This window comes from Protopterus annectens, chromosome 11.part0 (genome assembly GCF_019279795.1).
Source record: "Protopterus annectens isolate FY-2018-M chromosome 11.part0, PAN1.0, whole genome shotgun sequence".
Taxonomy (NCBI): Eukaryota; Metazoa; Chordata; order Ceratodontiformes; family Protopteridae; genus Protopterus; species Protopterus annectens.
In genome coordinates, this window is record NC_056745.1 from 1,158,137,384 (window position 1) to 1,158,163,405 (window position 26,022).

At 38.7% G+C, this 26,022-nt stretch overlaps 1 protein-coding gene across 1 annotated transcript in view; it reads right to left on the bottom strand.

The window, feature by feature from the left end:
• SLC26A5 (solute carrier family 26 member 5) overlaps positions 1 to 26,022 on the bottom strand; it is a 1,021,139-nt gene that overhangs the window by 312,279 nt on the left and 682,838 nt on the right. Inside the window, exon 12 of the mRNA XM_044088519.1 lies at positions 5,300 to 5,413. Within this exon, the coding sequence (XP_043944454.1) occupies positions 5,300 to 5,413 (114 nt within the window). The remainder of the gene's footprint in view (positions 1 to 5,299; positions 5,414 to 26,022) is intronic.

Sequence of the window (26,022 nt, forward strand, 5' to 3'; positions counted from 1 at the left end):
ATGGGAGATAAGCCTCATGGATTAATTTGAAATAGATTGTAAGGTAGCCAACTGCAAGGCAACAGTACTACGTACCTCAGAGGATATTGTCCCAGAGAGGGATTTTGAAAGTTCCTTAATCAAATCCCTCTGGTGTCTTGTAAAATGTGCGAAATAATTCAACAACCAAAGGGCGAAGATGGCTGAAGCATAGACATGCATTCCAAATCTATCCAGTGCCCTATACTCCCTGTTAGAGGGATGGACAGAGAAACTTTGATCTGCCAGTTCCTTTTTAGTGGCCACTGCTACAACCACGGCATCAATGAGTACTCTTTTATTCCAGTGTGGTCTACCTTAGGTGGTGCCAGGATCCTATCTGGTCTTTTGGGGGTTGGCATGGTCATGCCAGGCTCTGTTGTTTCTCCCTGCCCCACAGGCAAACTACTCGAGGTGGGAGTTGGAGCTGAGCTATCTAGTGCTGAAGCTCTGAGGGGTAGCGACAGCTCTGACAATTTCAAAGTCAAATCCAACACCCCGGAGCCAGCACTGACTCTATGGCTCCGAGAATCTTCCGGCTCTGAAATGCTCAGTGCTGGACTGCTCAGAGACAGCATCAGAGTGGAAGATGCTAATATCTTTGGATCTGATGAAGATGATTCCAAGACTTTTGGATTTGATGGTTCTGAAACCATAGGACGGACCAGAGAAGGAGCTAATAAGGGTGTTGGAGTAATGACAAAGTTCTCTGGATTTGATGGGGTTGGAGCTGGAAGTACTCCCGTCTGTATCCGAAGCAACTACCTCATCATCCTGTCCACATCTGCTTTGGACAGCCTCCTGGAAGAGGAGTGGATGAGGCTGTAGAGGAAGGTCTGGAGTGATGTAGTGTAAAAGTCAAAATGGGCGACGGGAGACGAGAGGTGATCGGCTGTGGCAGGAGCTCAGATAAGTGGATCCTAGGTGACTTCTCAGATCTAGGTTTCAGATCTGAAGTTTCAGCTTGTTTGAGAGGAGGCTTGGAGGATGGAGCTGAGGTTGAAGCTGTAGTTGGATCTGGTGATCACTTATATGAGTCTTTGGAGTGTAGATCTCCTTTTTTATCTGACTTTTTGAGGATTTGTGCCCCAGACACCACTGAAGCAGATTTAGATGGCAGTAAACCTCTCCGTATCAATTTCTTCTTTCAATTAATAAGTGCACAGGAAATAAAACCCTTGCAAACATCACAACTGGCATCTAAATGTGAAGGTCCCAAACAATACATGCATTTGGAGTGCCCATTTGAATTTGGGATCTTGTGGCTGCAGGCCCTGCATTTTTTAAAACTGACAGTTTCTCAGGCATGTTGGAAAGACTATTACTATTAAATGTACAGAAATATTTAGATATATACTTTTTATATAGAAAGGAAATGGGAAGGAAAAATACCAACAATGATCACTAGAAAGTATTTAAAGTACAGTAAAAGGGGACAGAATACAAAAATGGTACAAAAAGTTACTCTAAAGAGTAATGAAATTTAGAGAAGAGGTACTGAAATATAAGGAAAAAAATAAAGATAATTATAAAAGTTAAAGGGAGGATTAAAACTAAGATGAAGATATTTTAAACTCGCTAAGATAAATCACTTAAGAGTTTCACAGTCCTATGTCCGAACACTATGGTGGCAAACGAGATCTGAGGTATGTAAGGTGTCTACAGCATTATGGATAAAGGGAGGAGCTTACGACTTTCAGTGTTCTACGATCTACAAAAAGAGGCCAAGTCGGATCTGAACCCAGCAGTTGAGGAATGAATGAAAATGACATCAGACCATCTGATAGGATTCCCTGGTCAAATAATTGCTACAGTGAAGCAGACAAAACTATCTGTAAGCTTTTTACCCCACTACCTGCTAATTATCAGCCCACTTGACCAACTGACCTATTAATTCCCCATTAACAGGACAAGAGTTGGCTGGGAAAGGCCATCATTCAGGTAGCTATCAGTCGTGGGTCAACTCTGATTGCTGGCCTTTACATCCAGCATGCATTCAACCAGCTGTGAGTGATGTTGTACAATGGGGTGACTACAGAGGCCATTTACTCATTACTTCAAGGTGTTCAGCCATGAAGCATATCCAGTGATCTTTTTTCTCCAGTCTCCACCACAGAAATCCCACCTACTCATGTGCCCTTGAGTGTGTGCACCTCCCCCCCCCAGGAAAGGCAAGCAACCATGATCTTCACGCCTTTATCTCCATGCCTTGCTTCCTCCAGTGTTGGGGTTACTAACTGAATCCAGTTCACCTGGGACCCAGTAAGGGCTCCATCCATCTGTGTTAGGGAGCCTAGCATGTAAGTAGAACTTTGATCAACTACAACAGAACTTGCAAATAAAAATTCTAACAAACACATGAAGTAGTAAAACATCAATTTGAATATGAATATTTTATCCTAATTGACATTTCTGATCGTCCTTGATTTTTATTACTTTGTCTCTGATTTTCTCATCTGGAAGTTGAAATGTGTGCCCAAAAACATTCCTTCTCTATTGCTACTGTGGAACAGCATTACACAAATGTGTTACCTTTTGAAAATAATGTCATTGTACAGTGTGATCTCCACTGCTGTTCTGTGTCCCTGTGATGACTTCAGTCAGCAAGAATGGTTTTAAGATGTACTGGTCATGTGCATGCCTGCGTATATGATGAATTACTTGTGATACACTGGCTTAATGTAGCTTAGTTGCTGCGTGTGCAGGCATGGCATCAGAAAGAACAGCCAAGGGAAATGTTTTAATGTGCAGGATGTGTATGCTTCACAATTACAGAAAGCAACTAAACGAATAATGTGGTTAAAGTGGAATAAGTATTTCAGGGAGTAAAGCACGTGCAATCAATAGGGCCTCTGCTGAAAAAGGGTACCTGTGCCCAGTTGGACTTTCCCGGTAAACAAATGTCAATAAATAAATAAATAATATTCAACAAGGTGAATGTTATTATGGGAAATAAAGTACCACCCAGGAATTAGGCATTTGGCCTTACCACCCCTGGAAGGGCCATTACCTTCCCTCATAACATTCACCCTGGAAGGTGTTGCTGCGCTTACATAATGGGATGTTAAAATTTTGTATTAGTACATACTTTTTTTATATTTATGTTAAATAGTTCCTCTGTCTATTTTTTCAAACTTGCTGTAGCATATGTAACTGCTATTGAGGAAGTAATTTACAAACAAAATATATGTTGTTTAAATATTTTATGTATACACACACACACACACACACACACACACACACACACACACAAAGTATGCCCAGCAATTACAGCTTCTTTCTTGACTGAGTACACTTCAGAGGCCTCATTGTGATAAATCTTATTATTTTGAAAGTGCAGCTGTTATACTTAAAGATTGACAATGACTTTAAATATCCCCTCCTCTTCACAGTGTTGGTTTTATTCTGAGTTCTTGAGCAAATGACTTGAGAGAAATGCATACAGTCTCTCACTCACTCTCACTTTCTCTCCTTCAGTTGCTTGCTCTGTCTCCCTCACTCACTGTGTATTTCTTAAAGACAGAGAGATACACACACACCTCTGTCTAGCAATTATGGCAACTTTCTTGATTGAGTATATTTCAGATGTCTCATAGTGATCAAATAAATGAAAAAAAATTGCAACCCCTCCATGACTCTGTCTCCTCTAATTTTGCTCTTTCCTACAAAATGCTTGATTTTCTGATAAATCACACAGGATTACTGTCAGTCAATGAAGCCAGACATTACAGTTTCATACATTTTATTTTTCAAGAAATGCAGCTGTTATATTTCAAGTCTGAGCATGACTTTAGAACCCCCCAATACAGTTGCTTTATGCAGAATTCTTCAACAAAGATGAGAGTTATACGCATAACCTCTTGCTCTTTCATACTATCTCTCTTGGTCACTCACTCTGTTTCACACAAGTTCACTCACACATACACACATACATACATACACATATATATACATATATATATATATATACACACACACACACACACACACACACACACACACACACACACACACACAAACACACACACACAATTTTTTGTTTAGGTTTTTTTTTGCAATTACTAAATAGCAAAGCTGCATCTATTGACTAAAAACATGGAAGACATTAGCTTTTCTTGAGTCTTTGCTTCACATTATTTTACCATGCTGCTATGAAGTGGTAGACTTGTTTTTTTGACTATGTGATACCTGTACATTAATACCCTGTTGGGCAACACTCGTTCTCCAACAGGGTGAGAATGTACTTTTAGTTCATTCTCTAAAAAAGGTTAAGTTATGCTGCTTAACAGATAGTGAAAAATGGTGTGCTGCAATACAGCTACCAAATTTGGTGCGATAAATCTGAGCCTTATCTCTGGAATGGAGTGCAGTGCAGTACAGTACAGTACAGTGCACTTTGGTGGGATGGAACCCATCTCATTCCTAATTAGCTTTATTCACAACTGTGTCTCAAAGACTTAACTGGGAAAGATAACTTTATATTGCTGCACTGTAAGATATATGACAGATCAGAACTGTATATTACAAAAAAACAGTACAGCTCCTCAGTTTAGTCTTCTTAACCCACAAATGGATTACTTAACATCCACTATTCGTATAGAACAGCTTATTTTACAAGTGGGATGAAACCAAGGCACTTCTACCTGTGTCTTTGGTCCAAAGATTTACAATTCTTCACAACTGTCAAAACTAGATAATAGCGGCATTCAAATATCACACATGATAAATCCTCTGCATGGCCATGTGACTACAATTTAAGGCTTAATTTGTATCCTCGTGTGCATTTTTCGCTACTTAGTGTTGTCTTCCAGTCTGGCACAGCAGAAACATGAAAATTACTTGCACTGTTTGAGAAACAAATGTATGTACTTCTGACCTCCCTTGCTTGTGCATGCATGTCCTTTGACACATAACCTGTTTCATTAAGGTGACAATGTTTAATGGGTCTCATCTACTATTCTGGCACCATATAACCTCAAACAAGTTAAAGAAAAATACAATAAACATTATCAGTTTAGAAGTAAAATGTCAGACTATAATCTAATTTAGGGTACTAAACAGAGGGAAAGAAAGAGATGAACTTTATGTACCACCACTGTACCAGACACTGGTAGTACAGCACAGAAATACAAGACAAGAAATATGACTATGATATATCTTAGCTGTTAATAAGGCAGTCATTAGATGGATTTTTGTTTATCTCAGAAACATTCTATCAAATCATCAAAACTATGATCCAGGCAAACTTTCACAATGAGAAAAGACAGTAGTAAACGTATACCTGTGTCTTTCCACCAGTGCTCTCCTGAACAAGGCTCCGTGACATTGAACAGGTGATCGCAAATGTCTGGAAGAAGGATCCAATGGAGTTGCATAATCCTAAGGCAATCAGTTCCTTAAAGAAAAAAAAATGCTATAATTTTCCTGGAATGCAAATTGTGACTCTAATCCCTACTTTATGCAGACAACAGTGTGAAAGCACCACTACTCTATTGTCAGTGGACAAATACCAGTCCCACCTTGTTGATACTTTATCTTACATAAAGAATCAATGATATGTACTTGCTAACCAATGTCCTATTTTTTTTCTTACACTCAACTAAAACTGATTCATGTCTGTCCTACCTATCATTGAATTTCACCTTGGTTTCTGATACTACAACGTTTTAGAAAGGTCATTCCTTACATCTATAATCAACTATGTGCATCTGTCCCAAGGTTTCCCCCCTTCTGTCTTCTCAAAGTGAACACTCATTTTCAAATCAGCTGAAATAATTATGCTATTAAGAACATTTTCCATTTTGTTAGTATGCCACCTTTTATAATCCAGTCTTTCTTTTTACTTAATTATTTATTAGGACACATTGCTACCTTTTCTTATGTAACAAATCTAAGCTTCAGTCACCTCATCATTCCATCAGACTTTGAAATGACCCTTTTTAATCCAGTGTGCTCTCCTCCCATTTGCTCTGTCTTCTGCAGACAATCATAACAACTGCACTTTGCCTTCTAGTTCCTCTACAGTGAGACTTATGCAGATACTGAAAAGACAATATTCTATAATGAAAACTCAATACTCAGAAAAAACTCTTGTTTCGTTTCCTTTTGCAACATTAACATAATTTAATAATAAATGACATAGCAGCTAATACAGACTAATGATTATTAGAAAATGCTTAAATTGCTATCTTAAATGCTATAAAAAAGTAATGGGGAAATGAAGAAACAACAAATAATGCAATCTATTACCAGCTAATTTGTTCATGCACTGTTTTATAGCTTCACAATGTTCAGTTTACTACCAAAACATAAAACTGTAGAACCGTAGAACCTTTAAACATAATGAGATCCTCTTTTTAAGAAAAATATCAAAACTAAGTTATTAGAACAGCATATAAAATTAATTGATAAATAACAATGAATGAGCTTAAATCACAAATTAATAAATTAAAGCTTAATAAAGCTCTTGGTATATATAATATTCCAGAAATGTTTAAATTACTAACCAAAGAAGCTTTAGCCCTACTGTTAAAAGTGTTTAATCTAGTAAAGGAATGTTTTTATATAAGTCCTTTTGGAAATATGCAGTAATATCTCCAATTCTGAAATCCGAGAAAAGTGCAAGTGAATGTTCTTCTTACAGACTTATATCTCTCTTAAATGTTGATTACAATATATTCATGGCAATTCACGCTGATAGAATTAAACAGTTACTTCTGTTATTAATAGATGAGGACCAGACTGGTTTCATAAAATGTAAAATACTTTTGACAGCATTAAAAGAATCCTTACTTTAACTGAATACATACATCTCACAAAAAGAAATATGACCCTGGTGACTCTAGATATAAACAATGCATTTGATTCAGTTAACTCGATTTTTTTTTAATTTTAGCTCTAGAAGAATATGGTTTCTCACAAAAGTTTACACAGCTAATTAAATCACTTTATGAAAATTCCTCAGCCTACATACAGATTGGTTTGCGTCTCTCTACCTCTATAACAATTACTAAAGGCATAAAGCAGGGATGCCCTTTATCCCCATTATTGTTTGCTTTGGTCATAGAATCCTTTGCCAATTATACCAGGGTAAATCCAAATATTAAAGGTATACAAATTAGGAACAACTAGAAATGAAGATTTATCTCTTTGCGCATGACATCTTACCAACTCCAAGTGACATTAACAGCACTAATGAAATCAACTTTCTGATCTTAATTTTAATGAAAGTAAAACAAAGTTGCTACTTATAAACTCTGATAAAAAGGACTTAAACAAGATTTTTTTCAGTATATACCTCTTGATAAAATCAAATATCTCGGGATTTCATTAACCAACAATATAAGTGGGATTATCACCAATTATAACAATATATTAAAACATATAAATAGTCTCATACAAAAATGGAATAAATCCTTCTTTGCTATGTAGGATAGACTTTATATAATTAAAATTATTATTTTTCTGAAAATACTACATCTTATACAAGCCTTCTCTATTTACCCCTCTAAAAACATATAAATTAATAAAATAATCTTAAAATTTTATGGCATCCTAACAAACCCAGAGTAGCTATTAATCATCACTTAAGCGATTTGGAGGTGGGAGAATAAATCTTCCTTATACTGAGACCTATGCGCTGTCCTCTGTTATAAAGGTATTATCATTATGGTTAAATACTTCATACTTAGCTAGATGGAAACAAATGCATGAAAGCATCTGGTTAAATTCAAGCCATTCAGTGTCACCACAATACATAGAAATGGTATCTAATAATTTTCTTTGGATGTTGAGACCATACAGTTGATTATAATAAATGTATAACGTCTAAATTTATATCTGATATATTAAACATTTTCACCAACTATCTAAATAAAAATCCTGATTTTAAAGCATGGGCATTTATGCGATTTCCTATTGCCTGTACTAAAAATAATATTAACACATTTCATATGGCCACAATCTAAAGTCTAAAAGAAAAGGATTTAATATACTGACATTAATTGATACAAACTGGCAAACTTCTAATAATGGAACAACTTAAGAATAAATTTAATTTAGATAGCAAGATGTGTCTAGTTATACAGGATTTGAGGAAATATGTTATAAGCAGATTAGAGTTAATGAATCCAATCACTAGGCAAAAATTTACTAGGTTTATAGAACATCTGATTGTTTTAGTAAATCATATTGTTTAAGGAAAATGATATTTGTCAAATATTTATAAAATAGTTAAAAGTACAAAAATCTATTATAGATAAAACTTCTGGTATTATTATAAAGCAATTAATAATCATTTACCTAATGATAATTATAAAAGATCAATACCTGTATCCTCTAAACAAACTTCCCTGTCAATTCAATAGAGGTTATTTACATGGAAATTTCTTCACATTACTTTTATACCACCTCATAAAATTGAGTTAATGTTTAAACAAGAAATAGGATGCTGGATGTGCAAAATGAAGCTAAAGACTGATTGGCAACATGTGTTCTTTGACTGCCTCTTACTTAAAACTTTTTTGGAATAAAATAAATATTTTTTTTTACAAACAGTATTTAATGACAACTTTCAGTTGTCTAAATCTTTAATTTTGTTTAATACTCCCATACCATAATGTGTTTCTAGAACAAAGTTTCCACTTTTTTGGACTTTCCTAGCTATTGTTCAAGATAACTATGACAAATTGAAAGTGAATCATTTGCAACATTTAGTCTTCAGAAACATGGTGTTGGCAAACTCTCGAATGTTATTAAATAATAAGAAGAGAAAGGAAATGATCACCTCTTATTACATCTCTTGGCAAAAAGTTGTGGAAATACTGGAGAGAAATAGCTAATATAATGTAAGAAATTATTTATTAAAGACATTAATTCTTTGTTAGTTTAGGCACCCAAGTAAATCGTTGGTTCTGATGGTATGTTGTGTTCTGTTTTATATGATTTTATTCTGTTAACCTAAAAATGTATGCTTATTTCACTTTGATATGGCTAATCATATTTTATTTTCAAAATATTTCAATAACAATATTTGAGTAACAACAAAAGAGAAATGGTTCAGCTGCAGCTACCTGGTACACACTCTTTTCAGGATAATTTCTCTGATAACTAGAAGCAGTGAATTCACACATTTGGTTTATTATTGACTGGAAGTGAAATCTCAGAGAAGCCTGAAAAGGTGCAGTGTACTACGCTTCACATGTCAAAGGAGAAACATCCTGAAGCTCCTACTTGAATGTGAGAAGAAGAGAAGGAGAGAACAATGCAGCGATGAGGTAAAAGTTAAAGAATTATTGTGATCTTCAAAGTAATCTGCATTTTTCTATCATCTGTTCTTTACACAGGCACAGGATTTGACACAGTTTACACAATGACTATGTTCAAGAATCAAGCACAGACTGAATCTTGTGAATGAATGATCCAGAAGTACAGCACAGAATCAGAAATAATCAGACAAGGGACACATTACTGAAATGATCAGCATTAACGTTTAATTTACTTGGCATACATCAGTGACTTAATTACCTTACCACAATGAAAACAGCTTACTGAAGAAATGAATATCCGCAGTTTGTGAGAAGCAAAAGCTGAAAAGGAATAATAAAAACAATACATCAAAGTCTTTGTCAAGAATGAAAAGTCAGTCAAATATGGTACAGAGAGAAAGTCATGTTGAGCAGGTATGGTAACAAGCAAGATAAGAAATGTCCTGCAACTTAACATGTGGTCTTCAGAGATCAGGGAGAAGGAATTATTTTTATAATGTGTGTAAAACAAGAAACAAATTACAGGCAAAGAGTTTGCATATGTTAAATACAATGAATTGCATATGGACAAAATTAATTCTGAAAATATGGCCAGTGTCTATTGTGAATAAAGCACATGCAACCAGAAAGTGTACTGGAAATCTCAATGGGAAAAATTCAGAATTACTAATGAAAGTGTGAAGTTGAGGCTACACACAGGAGGACAGTGTAACATAATGTCTGTTTAAATATTCCAAGCAGCACTGGATCAGATAAAGGCAACCTAAATCGACTGTTGTATATACTGCTTACTTATTCTTGGTATGATGCAAAAACTAAGGGGTTGGAAAATGATTGTATGCAAATATAAGAATAAAAAATACAAAATTATACTCTGGGTAGGTGACACTGCAAATACTTAATGTAGAATGAATGAACTGATTTGTCAGGAGCTTACGTGGGTAACAGAATTCATAATGTGACTATAAAGTTTAAAGCATGAATCATAAAATGGTTTATCTGATAATTTATTTAAAGGTTTACTTACTGGATTTATTTGACAAATGCTAAATGGGTCTATCTTTACCGATCAAACAAAATGTTCACCGAACAGCTACTCATCGAACACTAAGCACAGAAAGTTTGTTTTATTGAACAGTAATATAATCGTAAATAAAATCAATGAATATTCATAGTTGGCCAACATTGTGAATGTCTGATGAAGTAAAACTAAAGAAAAACAATGTTCATAAACACACCTTCTCAAATGTACAATGCATAACAAAGTAAACAAAACCTTTTATAAATTTGCTCTTTTCCCCACTGTAGTGCAATTTCAGAGTAGGTATACAGTTAGAGAGGGTGTGAGGAGCATAGCCCCCCCACCTGGGTGGGTTACACCACTTACATATCATGTTTCTACACCGGGCAATCACACCTAAGAATATAGACTACTGATATACGTTAAAACTGTATGGTATACCTTGTCTTCAACAAAACAAAATAAATCTACTGGTTCAGCATACTACTTCAATAAAAAATATATAACTTTATAATTAATGTATCATAACAAATGTATACTAATAACATCAGCACATTTAGTGTGATGTTTACACATACTATGTGCTATTTCCTTGTTTTTGGTCAACTATGACAGTTCAGTTTTATTTATGATGGTATGACTGTGCGATAAAAACGGATGTTCAATGTTACGTGTTCGATGAGTAGCCATTCAATGAACCTTTCGTTCAGTTAGTAAATACAGATCCATGCCAAACAGTGCATGATCGAAGGAACATTACAGCAGCTTTGAGGACTAGACTTGAGAAAGTACAGTTTTGTACCTAGCATAAATGTAGATGTTCGAGTGCTCATACAGCTGCAGTTATTACAGACGGGTTATCCTGCCATCAGGCGGGTCCTCGGTCAGCCGAATTCCAAAGTCTAGGTCCGGCGTCGGTTGTCGTCGCTTCTTCCCTGACGTCAGTGCAGCAGGGGTATAAAAGAGGCAGCTGACGTCATCTTCTTCAGTTTTTCCTGCCCCAGATGTCAGGTGCCCCCAGAAGGAAGGCAAAACATAAAGTTATGTAATCATGCAAAATAGAATAATCAAAAAACAGTAGTTGCAAGCAAATACACCATAAAAGAATACCCCAAACAGGTTGTATGAGAAGGTGTTTGTCATAAGGCCTGTCCTAAGAGGGGACGGAGGGGGGGAAACTTGGAATGCAGCTGTATGAGCACTCGAACATCTACATTTATGGTAGGTACAAAACTGTACTATGTTCATCGTGCATACAGCTGCAGTCATTACAGATGGGAAGAATCCCAAAGCTAAGTAGGGGTGGCAGGCACTAAGTGGAACTAGGAGGAGCAAGGATGCCCTGCAAGACAGCTGTGGCAAATCCCACTCTAGATTTAGAGTATAGTGGAAGGTGATAGTGTTTGGAGAAAGTGTGCACTGAACTCCAAGTGGCTGCTTCCAAAATGTCCTTGGTAGGAACCCCCCTGAGGAAAGCTGCAGTGGTAGCTGTGGCCCTGGTGGAGTGGGATCTGATGCTTGAAGGCACAGCTTTTCCATGAAGAGAGTAACAAAAGCATATGAGTGGGCTATCCATTTTCAGATTGTCTGTTTGGAAATAGCCTTTCCTTGAGCACCTGTAGCATAGGACACAAAGAGTTGCTCGGATTTCCTGAATGGCTTTGACCTGTCCAAATAATAACGAAGTTGTCTGTGAATGTCCAAGGAATGCAGTAGTCTTTCCCCTTTGTTTTGTGGATTAGGATAAAAGGTAGGTAAGTGGATAGTCTGATTCAAAGCTACACTGGATACTACCTTTGGCATAAAGGTAGGGTTGGTTCGTAAGGAAACTCTGTCCTGATGGAAAATGATGAAAGGTTGCACAGCCATGAGGGCCTGTAGCTCCGAAACCCTGCACGCTGAGGTGATAGCCAGAAGGAAGGCTGTTTTCCATGACAAGTATTGTAGTTCTGTTGAAGCAGCTGGCTCGAAGGGAGGAAGGGTCAGCTTTTCCAATACGAAGTTGAGGTCCCAAGCAGGGACTGGTGATTTCCTTGGGGGTTTTATATTCTTTGTCCCTCTGAGGAACTGTCTTAAGAGAGGATGAGAGAATAATGGAGGACCTGTGTTGTATTGTGCAGAAATGGCTGAAGCGTGGATTTTGAAGGAGAAGGAAAGTCCACTGTTTAACATCTCAGCTAGGTACTGTAAAATTTGAGGTAAATTTATTACCCAAGGATTCTGGCCCTTTTCTTGATTCCAGGCACAAAATCGTTTCCATTTGTCGGAGTAGGCTTTTCTAGTAGAAGGTCTTCTGGCCTCCAAGATGACATCCTGCACCTCCTTGGAGAGGAGGGTCTGTTGGGAAATCAAGGGATTCTCCATGCAGCTAGATTTAGGGTTTTGAGCTGGCTGTGATGAGTCTTGAAGTTGTGCTGGGACAACAAAAGAGGGACTAGAGGTAGGATCCATGGTGGGGAATGTGTCAGGCTCTTCAGGAGCGGATACCAGTGTTGTCTTGGCCAATCTGGAGCAATGAGAATAATTTTCGGCCTCTCTGCTATGGCTTTTAATAGAACTTTGGGCAGCAGAGGAAGAGGCGGAAAGGCATAGACTGTCAACGTTGTCCAATTGAAAGAAAGTGCGTCCAATTTCCAGGCTTGTGGATGGTAGGTCCTTGAACAAAATTTTTTCAATTGGTAATTTCTGTGGGTAGCAAAGAGATCTATATCTGGCTGTCCCCATGCCGGAGTTATCTTTGTGAAAACTTGAGGATGCAACTTCCATTCGTGTGGATCTGTCATATTTCTGCTTAGGCTGTCTGCCAGTGTGTTTTCCTTCCCTGGCAGGAATTGTGCCTGTAGTTGAATTTGCAATTCCAGTGCTGTGTTCCAAAGGGTCATGGCTTGCCTGCACAAGGGGTATGAATGAGTTCCTCCCTGTTTGTTTATGTACCACATCACTGTGGTGTTGTCTGTCCTTATCAATAGCTGGCCTGGATGCAGTAGGTCTTTGAAGGCCATAATAGCATTTTGCATGGCTAGCATTTCCTTTGGGTTGATGTGTAGGTGCTTCTCTTTCTGGGACCATTTTCCCTGAATGCACTGATCTGTCATGTGTGCTCCCCAGGCGTAGTCTGAGGCGTCTGTTGTGATGATTTGAGTTGCTTGAGGTACGCAGAAAGGGAGACCTATGTTTCTTTGGCATGCTTGAGCCCACCACAGAAATTCCTTTTGAAGGCATGGAATGAGTGGTATAATTGTTTCCAAGCTGTGGCTGTGTTGAGACCATAAGTTTTTTAGGTACCATTGAAGTTTCCTCATATGCAGCTTTGCACATGGGATTAGTAGGATGCAAGATTCCATGAATCCCAGAGCCTGCAGGACTTTCCTTGCAGTCAGCCTGGTGAAGGTTGCCATTTTGCTGAAGTATTGAGACAGTTGCCCTTGTTTGTCTGGCGTGAGGTAGGCCATCTGGGTGGTTGTATTCAAGCTGGCACCCAGGAAAATTATTTGTTGAGAGGGTATTAGTTTTGATTTCTTTTTGTTGACTGTGTATCCCAGAAAGTTCAACAGTTTTATTACAAACGCCAAGTGTTTCAGAAGTATGTCCTTGCTGTCCGCTTGGATCAGGCAGTCGTCCAGATATGGGTATATTTGTATTCCTTGAAGTCTGCAAAAGGCGATTACTGATGCCAGGCATTTCGTAAACACTCTGGGCGCAGTAGATAAGCCAAAGGGCAATGCAGAGAATTGATAATGGGTTGAACCTGCAAGAAATCAGAGGTATCTTCTGCAATCTTGTCTGATGGGGACATGCAGGTATGCCTCCTTGAGGTCCAATGTTACCAGCCAAGACTCCTTGCCCAGCATGGGAAGAAGCTGCTGTAATGTGAGCATCTTGAATTTTGGTACCTGTAAATATGTGTTTAGGATGGATAGGTCTAAGATAGGTCTCCAATCTTTGTCTTTTCTTGGTACCAGGAATAGTCTGGAATAAAACCCTTGACCTTGTTCTTTTGCAGGTACCTCTTGAATCGCTTTCATGTCCATGAGAGCTGAAATTTGTTTTTGTGCCTCTGCCCTTTGATTTTGTGGCAGGTTTGGCATGCCACTCATTTTTGGAAGGGTGTGAAAGTGGAACCTGTAGCCTCTGTCTATAATGTCCAGAATCCATTTGTCTTTTGTAACAATATGCCAATTTTTTGAGAATAATGCCAGTTTTCCGCCCAAAGGTGCTGCCATTAAAGCTTTGCTTGGCAGGTAAAGGGGGAAGTCATTGTGTCTGCTTTCTGAATGACTGTGATCTATCTTCTCCACCTCTTGGGGTGGGTGCTTGCCACTGTCTGGCTCTGAAAGATCCTTGAGGTTGCCCTCGGGCATCTGTATCTGCCCCTTTGAGGTCTGTCCGTGGCTGGAAAGGACCAATTTTTTGAAGGCCAGTTTCTGCTGAAACGTGGAGGTTGTACCTGCAGGAAATCTTTCACAGTTTGCATTGATTTCGCTTTTTCCTCCATTTTCTTTAGGACCTCCTCAGCTTTAACACCAAACAAGAAGTAACATCCTATACTGAGATAGACTTCTTAGATGTCACAATAGGACAGACTTTACAAGGTTTTTCTACCAGTCTGTATATGAAGGAGTGTTGGAAAAATACATTTTTAACTTTTGATAGTATGCATCCACGATACACTTTTCCCAACATAGTACAAGGACAGCTAGCCAGGTTATCTAGGAACTGCACGGATGATATTTGTTTCAACAATGAATTGGAGAGTTTGAAGGGTCTTTTTATAGAGAGGGGGTATAATGAAACCATGGTCAAAGATGTTATAGAGAAGCATAGAGATAAAAGGGGTCATAAATATAAGCCCTGGTTATCTAGGCCTGCTAGGGACTTAGCTATACCTTCAAGAGAAATGAAACAGGATGCTAGATTTAAGGTTATGTTCACTTATAGTAGTGATATAAAAGATATCACTGGAATTATAAGGGACAACTGGAACATTCTTACTAGTGATGATAGAATCAACACCATAGTAGGGCCGACTCCAGTATTTGGATATAGGAAGAATAAGAGTCTAAAAGACATTCTATGTGGGGAACATGTTAGTTTATCTTATACCCCTGCTTTATCTGTAGGCAGCAAGCCTTGTGGTAGATGCAAGGCCTGCCCTTATATTTCTCAAGATGTTTCTTTTATACATCCTGTTACCAATAGGACCCATATGTTGAAAGCTAAAGCCACTTGCAGGACTAAGGATATAGTGTATCTGTCTAATTGTAAGTCTTGCCCATGTTTTTACGTGGGCAAGACGAATAATATGTTCAAAGTTAGAATATTGCAACATCTTTCTAGTATAAGAAACAAGGACACACATAATGCTTAGTTCAGACATGTTAGTGAACATCCTACACATTGTTTTACTTTTAGGGCCATAGTCAATGTAAGGCTTAACAAGAGGGGAGGTGATATAAAACACTACACAGAACAGATAGAGTCAAGGAAGATCCTAGAGTTTATGGCACATAGGAATCCAGGGCTCAATGATGTTGTTCCTATTAAACCTACCTTAAAAAATAGGCGGGTTTTCTACTGAATTGATTTCACTAATTGTTCATTGGGTGTGTTCTTATTTAAATTGTGTTCTGCACCATTTTACCTTTGTCTGATGAAGGGTTAACACCCGAAAGCGCTCACCTCTCAGAAGTTTGTATGTTTTTTATGGCAGAGTTTTATTAAAATTTTTGGATACATAACAGCACCGTTCCAGAGTTCTTTTGTTTTTGTGACATGATCTGGTAAGACTTGCTCTTTGAGCCAAGCATGTCTACGTATAACAGACCCCGTAACAGCAGCTCTACATGAGGCCTCTAAAGCATCAAAACCACACTGCAAGGTATGCTTACCCACTTGCTCTGCACCATGCAACAAATCCTGCAACTCTTTTAAATCTGGTTGTTCTGGTTGTGTCATTTTGCTTTTCAATTGAGATAACAAAAACTGTTGATACTTCAACATATGGAACTGACAGTTTAATGCCCTCATGGTTAAAGTGGCCGAGGTATACACCTTTTTCCCCCACCTTTCTAAAGCTCTGGAATCTCTCTCTGAAGGTAATGGGTTTTTAGCAGTAGAGGCCTTAATTCCCTTGGAACCCAGTGAAATAATTTCTGGGTCAGCAGTATGGCTTTTGTATAGGAACTGGTGTGAATCAGGAACCCGGTAATACCTGTCTGGTTTAACAGGAGATGGAGGCAAAGAATCTGGATTAAGGCTGGCTTCTGTGTACACATCATCCAATATATCTAAAACAGGAGGGATAGCCAGGGGCCTATGCTGGGGGAGCAAGAGAAAATCCCTGAGCCTTTTCTTGGAATCTGAGTAATCTTGGCCTTCCCAGTGAAAGTGTTCCCTCAATGTATGCAGGGTTTCCCCAAAAGAGTAGTCCTCAGGGGGGGAGACCGAGGGAATAGACTCCTCTGCATCAGAGTCTTCAAAAGGAGAATAGACATAGACCTGGTCCTCAGAATGTTCAGAGGTAATAGAGGCTTGATCTGAGGAAGGGTAGTCTTCCTCTAATCTGGGCTTTTTGCCCGAGGGGGGTTGAGAACCCCTGATAAGAGTAATCAAATCCTCAGCCATTTTGAGCATCTGTTTTTTAGGCATGGGGCCTTGAGAGGGGGTTTGAGGTCCCTGTTTTTTGGTATTCATGGCTGCTTTAGATTTTGTGAAAGCTTTAATAGAGGAGGAAGGCCTGAAAACACCTTGAGAAATGGCAGGCCTGTCTAAACTCTGAGTTTCCCCGCCAAGAGTGGCGTCGGTATCTGTAATAGGAATGGGAACCGAGGAGCCTGCGACCTCGGGTACTGAAGACACCGGTAATGTAGTGTCATCGGTACTCAGGGGCTGCGTAGGCGCCTCGCTGAGAATCAGAGAACTGGTAGTCGGCCTTAGCGTGGTTTCAGTAGTCGGTGCGGACCTCGTATGTCGGTCCTTATCTTTGCGTCTTTTACTCAAAACTGGAGTCGGAGTATCCGACGACATAATATAATTAAATTTTTTACCAAAATAGTGAAGGGCGACCTCCGCCCGGTGCTTAATAGTGCGCTTGTTGAATCTAGCACAAATACGGCAGGCCGAGATGTCGTGGTCTGGGCCTAAACAAGGTATACATAAAGAGTGGAAATCCTTATGTGGTATTTGCTTCCCACATGAAATGCAATTATTAACTTTGTCTGACATCAGTCTGAGGCAAGAAAAGTTTCCCCAACGGGGTACTTAGCTTTTAAGAAGACTTCGGCTGAAATATTTTTGTAAATCTCAGGAGCTGGCCGACCGGCACTTGCGAACTGCTTCTGCTTCGGGCATCACGCGGCAAGAAAGACTGAAGATGTCGTCGGCTGCCTCTTTTATACCCCTGCCGCACTGACGTCAGGGAAGAAGCGACGACAACAGACGCCGGACCTAGACTTTGGAATTCGGCCGACCGAGGACCCGCCTGACGGCAGGATAACCCATCTGTAATGACTGCAGCTGTATGCACGATGAACATCCAGTTGAACTACATGAAGCAAACTGGTGTAATTCAAAAACAAAATGACTGTAATGAATGAAATATAACCATACTTTTCATTCAGGCAGAAAACACACACTGATGTTGAAAGATGAGAGTAGAGAAAATGTGAAGTGTAAAGAAAGAGTACACAATGTGTTACATTGGCTATACATGACCAAACTCAGCAAGAAGTTAAGACACTGTTCTGTGTGCAAAGCATATCATAATAATACAAGAAGCAGGATGGATCTTACTCAATACCTCAATGAATGATACTATTTTCTTTTCATCTTCCTAGCTACCTCTTCTGCAGATCACAGCACTTTTCTGAATAACTTTGTTTTCATGATATACGACATACTGTTATGAAGAGTGTATGAAGTGAGAGATCTGATTTTTATCTGCAGTTGTATACTAGCATCAGTTTACTTTCTGGTGCTTTTCTAATGCACTCTGTTGCCTAGTCAACATCAGCCTGGCTAATATCAAACAATCACATTTTGGTATGGTTTGACTCTGCAGCTACACTGTCATTGATTGTGAAAAAAAAAATTTGCACTTTTTTCATCTGCTTTTACTGTATTTGTGTTTCTTCCTACTTTACTACTTTACTTTGCTTTTGTGTCATCTTAAAAGTACTCAATTGTATTTATTACTGCTTGGTATAACTATCATTCTAAGCCTTTTGATTTAAGCACTTGGGCTTCAGACCAGTTGTTTTACATTAAGAAGGTTTGTGGTCTGCACTGTTGTGGCAGGGCAGGTAGCTTACATCCTTCTAAGTTAGGAACTGCTGATTAAAGGCTCAGTGTCTGTTATTCTAAAAGTGCATTAGTTCTGGCTTAAGCACTTGGGCTTCAGGCCAGTTATTTTACATTAAGGTTTGTGGTCTGCACTCTTGTGGGAGGAGAGGCTGGACTCTGCCCTTCTGAGCTGGGAATTTCTGGTTAAAGGTTTATAATGCCTGCATATTTGAACTGTTTCTAACTGAAATTGGTGTGCCTTGTTTGCTGTAGCATAGACTAGATCCAGGCCTGCTGAATCTAGCTTTGTTTATACAACTTGAGCACTAATCCAGGCCTTCTTTTTTGGAGAAGGTTCCCCTGCACCCCAGTGGCAGGAGTGTGCAATTAGAACTTGTCTGATTGAAGACTACAGGAACAGGGCTCAGTTTTGGGTAATTTGTTTAAAAGCCTTTTCTGATTGCCTGTCATCTAAAGCTGTTTTAAGTGTATTTTTTACTGTCTGTAGTTGTTTAAAGCTGTTTAAGTGTATTTTTTACTGTTTTTGCCTTACCTTTTCAAAAAAAATTCTTCCTTCTTTCCCACCTTTCTAAACTAGTATAATCCAGTTTTCAGGCTAGTGCTGAATTCAGGGCTGTGTTACAATTTTCTGAGTTGCTCATACCTTATTGGATAGAGGGAGGTTTCTCTGTTCACCTGTGAGAGACGGAACTTTGAGCAGCCATTCTGTCCCTGGAGGAGTGGTTCCAGCCCAGAAGTTAGCAGTTTATAGACCATTTTGGGCTAATTTCTCTCTCTTTCATTTCCCTGCAGTAAAAACCGCATTTGCACGGTTTTGCACGTCCGGGCAGTGCCAGTTAGCTAGGGCTAAATTTATCCCTGCTCCACCAAGTCTCCCCTTCGGTGTTTCCCTTGAAAGTAGTCTAACTCTCAACCTAAGCACTTAGAAAGCATCCTACAGTCCAGCACTTGCTTAGACCTAATAGCAAGCACTAATATAACCCGACACTTGATTGCCCAGCAGGGCAAGGCTCATTACTCACCCCTCACCAATAAAGCGACTAAGCAGCTCCCACTACTATTCAGGCATGACCAAAGGGCAATTTCAGGTATACTCTCCAGTCCAGCTGGTGAACCTGGGTATCCTGAGGCAATGTTACAACTGCCTCATGTACACAGACAACCCTCTCTTCCTACAATAAAATATTAACATATGCGAGAGATGCAATTATATAGCTAAACTGGAGGCTAAGCTCTCTCCACCCAAGACTGGAACAGGCAGTCATGAGAAGGTTAACACTTGCACCACACCTCCAGCCTTACATAGACATACTAAACCAGCACTAGCAAAAAATACACAAAATCATACTCAGAGGCTCTAAATAAAAACCAGCAAAAGCATCACAGACCTCCAAAGCAGACACCCAAAAAACCTGCACCTCCCGTCACAAACCAGACAGCACATAAAACACAAAATCAGTGTGCCGCACAATCACAGCCCTTAAGGCGAAATAACATACCTAACACACTAGTAAAAAAAACATTAGTCAGTAGGTCAGATGCTAGCAATTTTATAACCCTTGGTGAGCTTTGTTATTCTGGAAGTGGTTCTTCAGTCATTGTTTCAACAGCTTCACTATTCTGCTCAGTCTCTTGAGCAGAATCAGGAAACAAGCCAGGACTAGAAACTGACTCATGTTACTCATTTAGGATATCAATACAATCACTGTTACAACATTTAACTGGTCAGAGTCTATTGGGCTTGATATGAATCTGGATCCTTTTTACCCACTATAATTCCTAGAAACAGCTTTGAACCTCACCCAGTGGTACACAGAAATGCACAGAATATTCTTTATTGAAGGAGCTGTCCACTGCATGTTTGTCATTCTGGAATCCTGCTTATATGTGATTCTATTAAGTCCAATCTGGTTCTGATATGGCTACTTACCATTTCAGAAGTGACATCTCCCATAGAACAATTCTGAACAGTTCTATGCTGTAGGAGAAAGACTAAAGTTTTATATCACATGGCTTTTTCATACCTCTCTTAAAGATCTGTACAACTCTCTTGGCTACCCCATTGTTGCACAGTACACTGGTGCACTATTAAAATGGACTACTCCATGTTGCTTAACAAAACAATATAATTATTCTGAAATGGAAAGCGTCCCTTTGTCAGTGATAATATTTTTCAGTAGATCACAAGCTGCAAAACTTTTCAAATGATTAATGGTAGCTTGAAATGTTATTTCTGGCATGCACAACTACTTCAAGTCATTCTGTATTTGTAGCCACCATTAACATGAATGCATTTATGAAAAGGACAACAAATTTAGTGGAAAATTCTTCCCATCATCCGTGTGGAAATTCCTAGGAGTGTAATTGTGCTTGTGTTGGCATCTCTTGTTCTATTTGAAAGGGTACATAACCTTGGCAGCTGGCCTCAATTTCTTTATATATCTAAGGCTACCAGTTCTAGCTAGTACTTTTCTCTTAGCAATACCAGAATGACCTCTACAGAGTCCTTCCAATATAGCGTTTCATAACTTAAGGAACTAGCACCAGAGGGCTGCATTGCACACTTCTTTTTTGCCTCACTTAAAAATATTCTTCTTCTTTGAAAATGCTGTTTTATGCTCCCAGCAGTATTCCTATTTGCTATGTTTTTCCAGCTCTCCATCATGAACCTTAATGTTTCTTTGTTAACTGGTGGTAGTGGACTTACCCACAGAGATCCATTTCAGCCACTGCCCAAGAAATACAAAAATAGAAAAGCATCACTTTAAATCAAACTCATGATGACCATTAATAAAAAAGCAAGAAATTAAAGTGGTACAGATTACATTTCACTATCTATTTTGTACAGACATAAAGCAAAACATCATGCTTCCCAATTAACTCAAAGAAGTTATTTCCTCAATCCTAAATTAGACAACAAAAAAAAAAAAAAGAAAGAGGTCTTTAAGAAGGATGTAGAAACAGGGTTGAAATAGAATGTGGAGACAGAGTAACCCAACACATGTGATATCCCGGGGTGAGTATTTTGCATACTTTTTAATCTGCTGAACATGAATGCCTTGAAAGTTCTTCTCAAAGCATTTCTAAAGTCTGTACTCAATAGTATTACTTATACTCCATTGTATTATCTGAAATTTTACTTAATGAAGTTTATGAGCAGGGCAGGTGCTAGCATTTTGTGGGCCCCCAAGGCACTTTCAGTTTAAGTATCACCTTGTTACTGCCACCCCTCCTAAGCAACCTTTTAGTTCATGCTGCAAACTTGTAGGAGTAGTATGCATAGACTGCCTGTAGCTTCAATGCTCTTACATTACAACAGGCCTATGTACGACACTGTGTTGACCCATCTGTCAAAGGAACATTCACATCTACTGGCATTTAGTTGCAAGAATTACATAATACAACAACTCTATGTACAGGGCTGGACTTAGCTGAAATGGTACCCTAGGCATTGCCCACTGTTCAGCCCACCCCATATATTCACCCATGCTCCCCTCTGTTTCCTGCTATTTTGGTCTCATAATATGCACATTACTTTTTTCTTCCTTTTCTCACATTTTGCCTTACTCTTCAGCTTTTTCAAGAAGCCACACTTTTCTGCATGCTCTTACTTTTTTCTGTTTACACAACCTTTTATCCAATGATGGCCTGAACAAAAATCATGATTAAAGATATTCATTGTTGCTTTTCAGCTTTAGCTTTCCTTGCATCCTTTCGCCACACCTTTTCTAACCATGGCAGCACAGTAATAAACATTTAGAAAATAACTGAATTAACCCGATGCCGCATGAAGCTGTAGGGGTTATGGATGCTGTGGGGATGCATTTTAGAGCATTTCCCCAAACTTTTAATCCAACAGTGGCCCAAACAAAAATCACGAGTAAGAAAAGAGTTTCAGTCTTATTTTTTTCTTTCAAGGAACACCTACGTTGTGCCCAAGCCTTAATGTTCAAAGCTAACAAAACAGTATCTCACGATAAACTAACAGGATAAATCGTTGTGAGGATACACAGATCCTATCTGGGAATACTGCCTACCTCCCTAACCCCCCCCCCCAAAAAAAAAACGGTCACTGCCAATGCATCCTGATGGCATTAGATTAGGATGAAAGCAGTTGCCATAAACATGTACTTCAAGTGACTGTTGACATGCATATACATAACATGCCTCCTCACTCCTATCCCCACAAAGGCAACCACCTGTATACGTGCTTGATATGCGATTGTGAGGAAAGTGAGAAAATGACTACAGTAATGTATTCTACTTTGTTGCTCCTAGACAGTATACTGCCCCTGCACAAGCTATAGTAACCTTCTTTGTACACCTCTGAGGTCTGTGAGAAAAGTAAAAGAAACAACCACACTGTATCCAGCCCAGACACAAGCTATAATGACCTCCTGTGCAAACCTCTAACATCTGACTGTGATAAAAATTAAAAAGGTAATAACCACATAATCTCCAGCCATCTCCACCCCGACATAACCTGCAGCAACCCTCTGTACTCACACATTTCAACAGGGCTGGTTTTAGAAATGGTGTGGTTGAAATGAGAGGCCATTATCAGCTTTATCCTAACAAGGTCATATCACAGCCCCGTTCAGACTAAACAGCACAATCAGAAAATAAATACGTTTTTCTCTTCTTATTTTTCCTCAGCCATCAGCAGCTTTTCTGGGGTTTTACACAATCAAGGATGATTAACGGGCCCTCACTGTATCCATTTATACAATCTGGGGAGAGGGGTTACAACACTCCTAGAAGATTCAAGTGTCTGAATGTTCTGTGATATATTTTATGTCTTACTTTGGAAATGTAATTACTTGTTAGCTGCATTTTTTACAGATACCCAGAAGGATAATGTATGTATCCCGGCATTATTGGGTGTGTGCACCAATAACAATCTGTGTTACTTTTTACAAATGCACACACAAACAAGCATAAGCCACAGCAATATTAATTTTACACTGATTTTAGTAAATATCAATGCATTGTGCAACAAGGGCACTGCCACATTGGGTAAGTCACATTTTTACTTCAATGAGGAGTAATGTACACCTGTCACTGTCCCTGATTACACAGACCTTTCTTGATTTTACATCCTAATTTTGATTTGTCCCTCATAAAAAGTTTGACTTGCTGGTAAATCATTCAGGATTACAGGCAGTCAGTATATCCAGACATCAAAGTTTTATATTTCTTATTGTCCAAAAATGCATGTTGATGCAGAAAATGTTATTCTATTAACTTAAGTGAATTACAGTAATATTTAAAGCATGTTCCTGATTTTGAGCCTTTATTCTGATATTATTTTTGGGATGTCTTTGAATTCTTCAAGAAAAATTTGAGAATTATATTAACTGGTGTTATGCCAGTATTTATAAAACTTGCTGAATGAGAAAACCACCCCTGAAGATCGGAAACATCGGCTCTTCTTAAAATACAAGGTATGCACTGAGATCGGTTACACTGGGCTGCTAATCTGTAGTGCTTACCTTGCCCAAGTTTACTATCAGCTTTACCCTAACAGGGTCACATCACAGCCCTGTTCAGGCTAAACAGTGTAATCAGGAAACTACTACATTTTTTTCTCCTCATTTTTCCTCACCCAGCAGCAGTTTTTGTGGGCCCCCACACATTCAAGGATGATTAAGAGGGATCCCTACAGTTACAGTTATTGCAGGTACCTAAAGCTGTCTATGTTGTGTCCACTAGCAAGGTTTAAATAAGCCAGGGGCACTATGTCTGTGGTAAAATATTTAACAGAATTGTGTTACTTGTAACTTGATAACACACTGTTACTATAACCAGCGATATCTTTAAATTTTAAAGAAAATATAAATATGAGTTGTTACTACCAACCTGATTTACTAAGTATACAAGACTGCTGTACTAGCTTTGTTGGTCTGACCAACATGTTACAAAATATGAAGACAAGATAACTTGTTGTAGTGACTACAAAGTTTGCTGGTACCTAAAGCTGGCTATGCATCAAGTGAGCTGGTAAATCAAACCTGAAAACCGGTATTACCCTCCAAAATAAGTACACAGTTGAGAGGTTGAGCAACAGTAGATCTTGGTTCAGCTGCTTGGCCAAATATACATGATTTATGATAGCATTTGGTTTCTTGTGTACCAGCCCGCAGATCATGCTGTAATCCTCCGAAAGCTTCTATTATAAACACTATTTATGACAGCGTTTTTGTCCCACTGAATTTTATAACATTTATTTAATTTTATTTTACATTTGCTTACCAGGATAGTCTGACTGGACACAGGTCCATTTACAGCGGAGGCCCGTCGAGAAAAGCTCCACAATTAGATTAACATCAACATGGTAATACAAACAGTCATATCACAGTGATAACTGAGGTAAGTACAGACATAAAAGATCTCATACAATCCAGTCTAAACAATATGTCAGCAGTAAGTGAGAGTCTCGTACATCAAAGCTTTAACATTGATTAGTGAGATAGGCTAAAAGAATAAAAAATCATATGATTAGACATGACATATTATGCAATTTCAAGTTGACAGTAAGATACTGAACTGTAGCATATATACAGTAGAGATAGCAGGAAGGAAGGTGTAAAGTGTGCTGTGATTGTGAGATTCATGTGATGCAGGGACATAGCAATGTATTCATAAGATGTGATTTGAGAGCAGTTTTGAAATGTGTGTTAGTGGGGGCAGAGGTCAGAGAAGGGGGGAGGTTATTCCAGGATCTAGCTATGGCACAAGAAAAAAGAGCTTTCCCTGAGTTGTTGTTAGCTTTAGAGATGCAGAGGAGGGATTTTCTCAGTAGGTAAGAGAGGACGATTAGTTCTGTATGGAGAGAGTAACTGGCTTAGTGCTGGTTTGTTTTCAGGATGTCTAACAATATTAAAGACAATGACTAGCTGGTGGTAACTGAGTATCTAGGGAAGTTCTAACTATTGTAGTTCCCTTAGAGACTGACAGTGATGGGTTCTGAAGGTGCAGCTGTTAGCAAACTTGGCAATTTTATTGTAACATGACTCAAGTCTGGTGAGATCAAGTTTTCTGACTAGGGTAAGAATTGGCGTGGCATACATTAGAGTGGAGAGTAGATGGGTTTGGGCTAGTGTGAGCTGTCTCTGTTCTGAGAGGAATTGTTTATGCCTATATAGGGTTCTCATTTTTTATGAACCTTTTTTGATGGTTTGTGAGATATGGACATCGAAGAGTAGGTTATTGTCAATTTCTACACCAAGGAGTTTGGTATGGTCAGAGGGAAATATGATGGTACCATTTTTGGAAGAGATTGAAAAGGATAGGGGGGTAGGCATAGATTTGTTGGGGGTGAAAAGTAACAATTTTGTCTTACTGGGGTTTAGGATTAGTTGGACATCAGTAATCCAACTTTCTACAGAAGTGAAGGATTCTTGTGCGAGTTGTTGT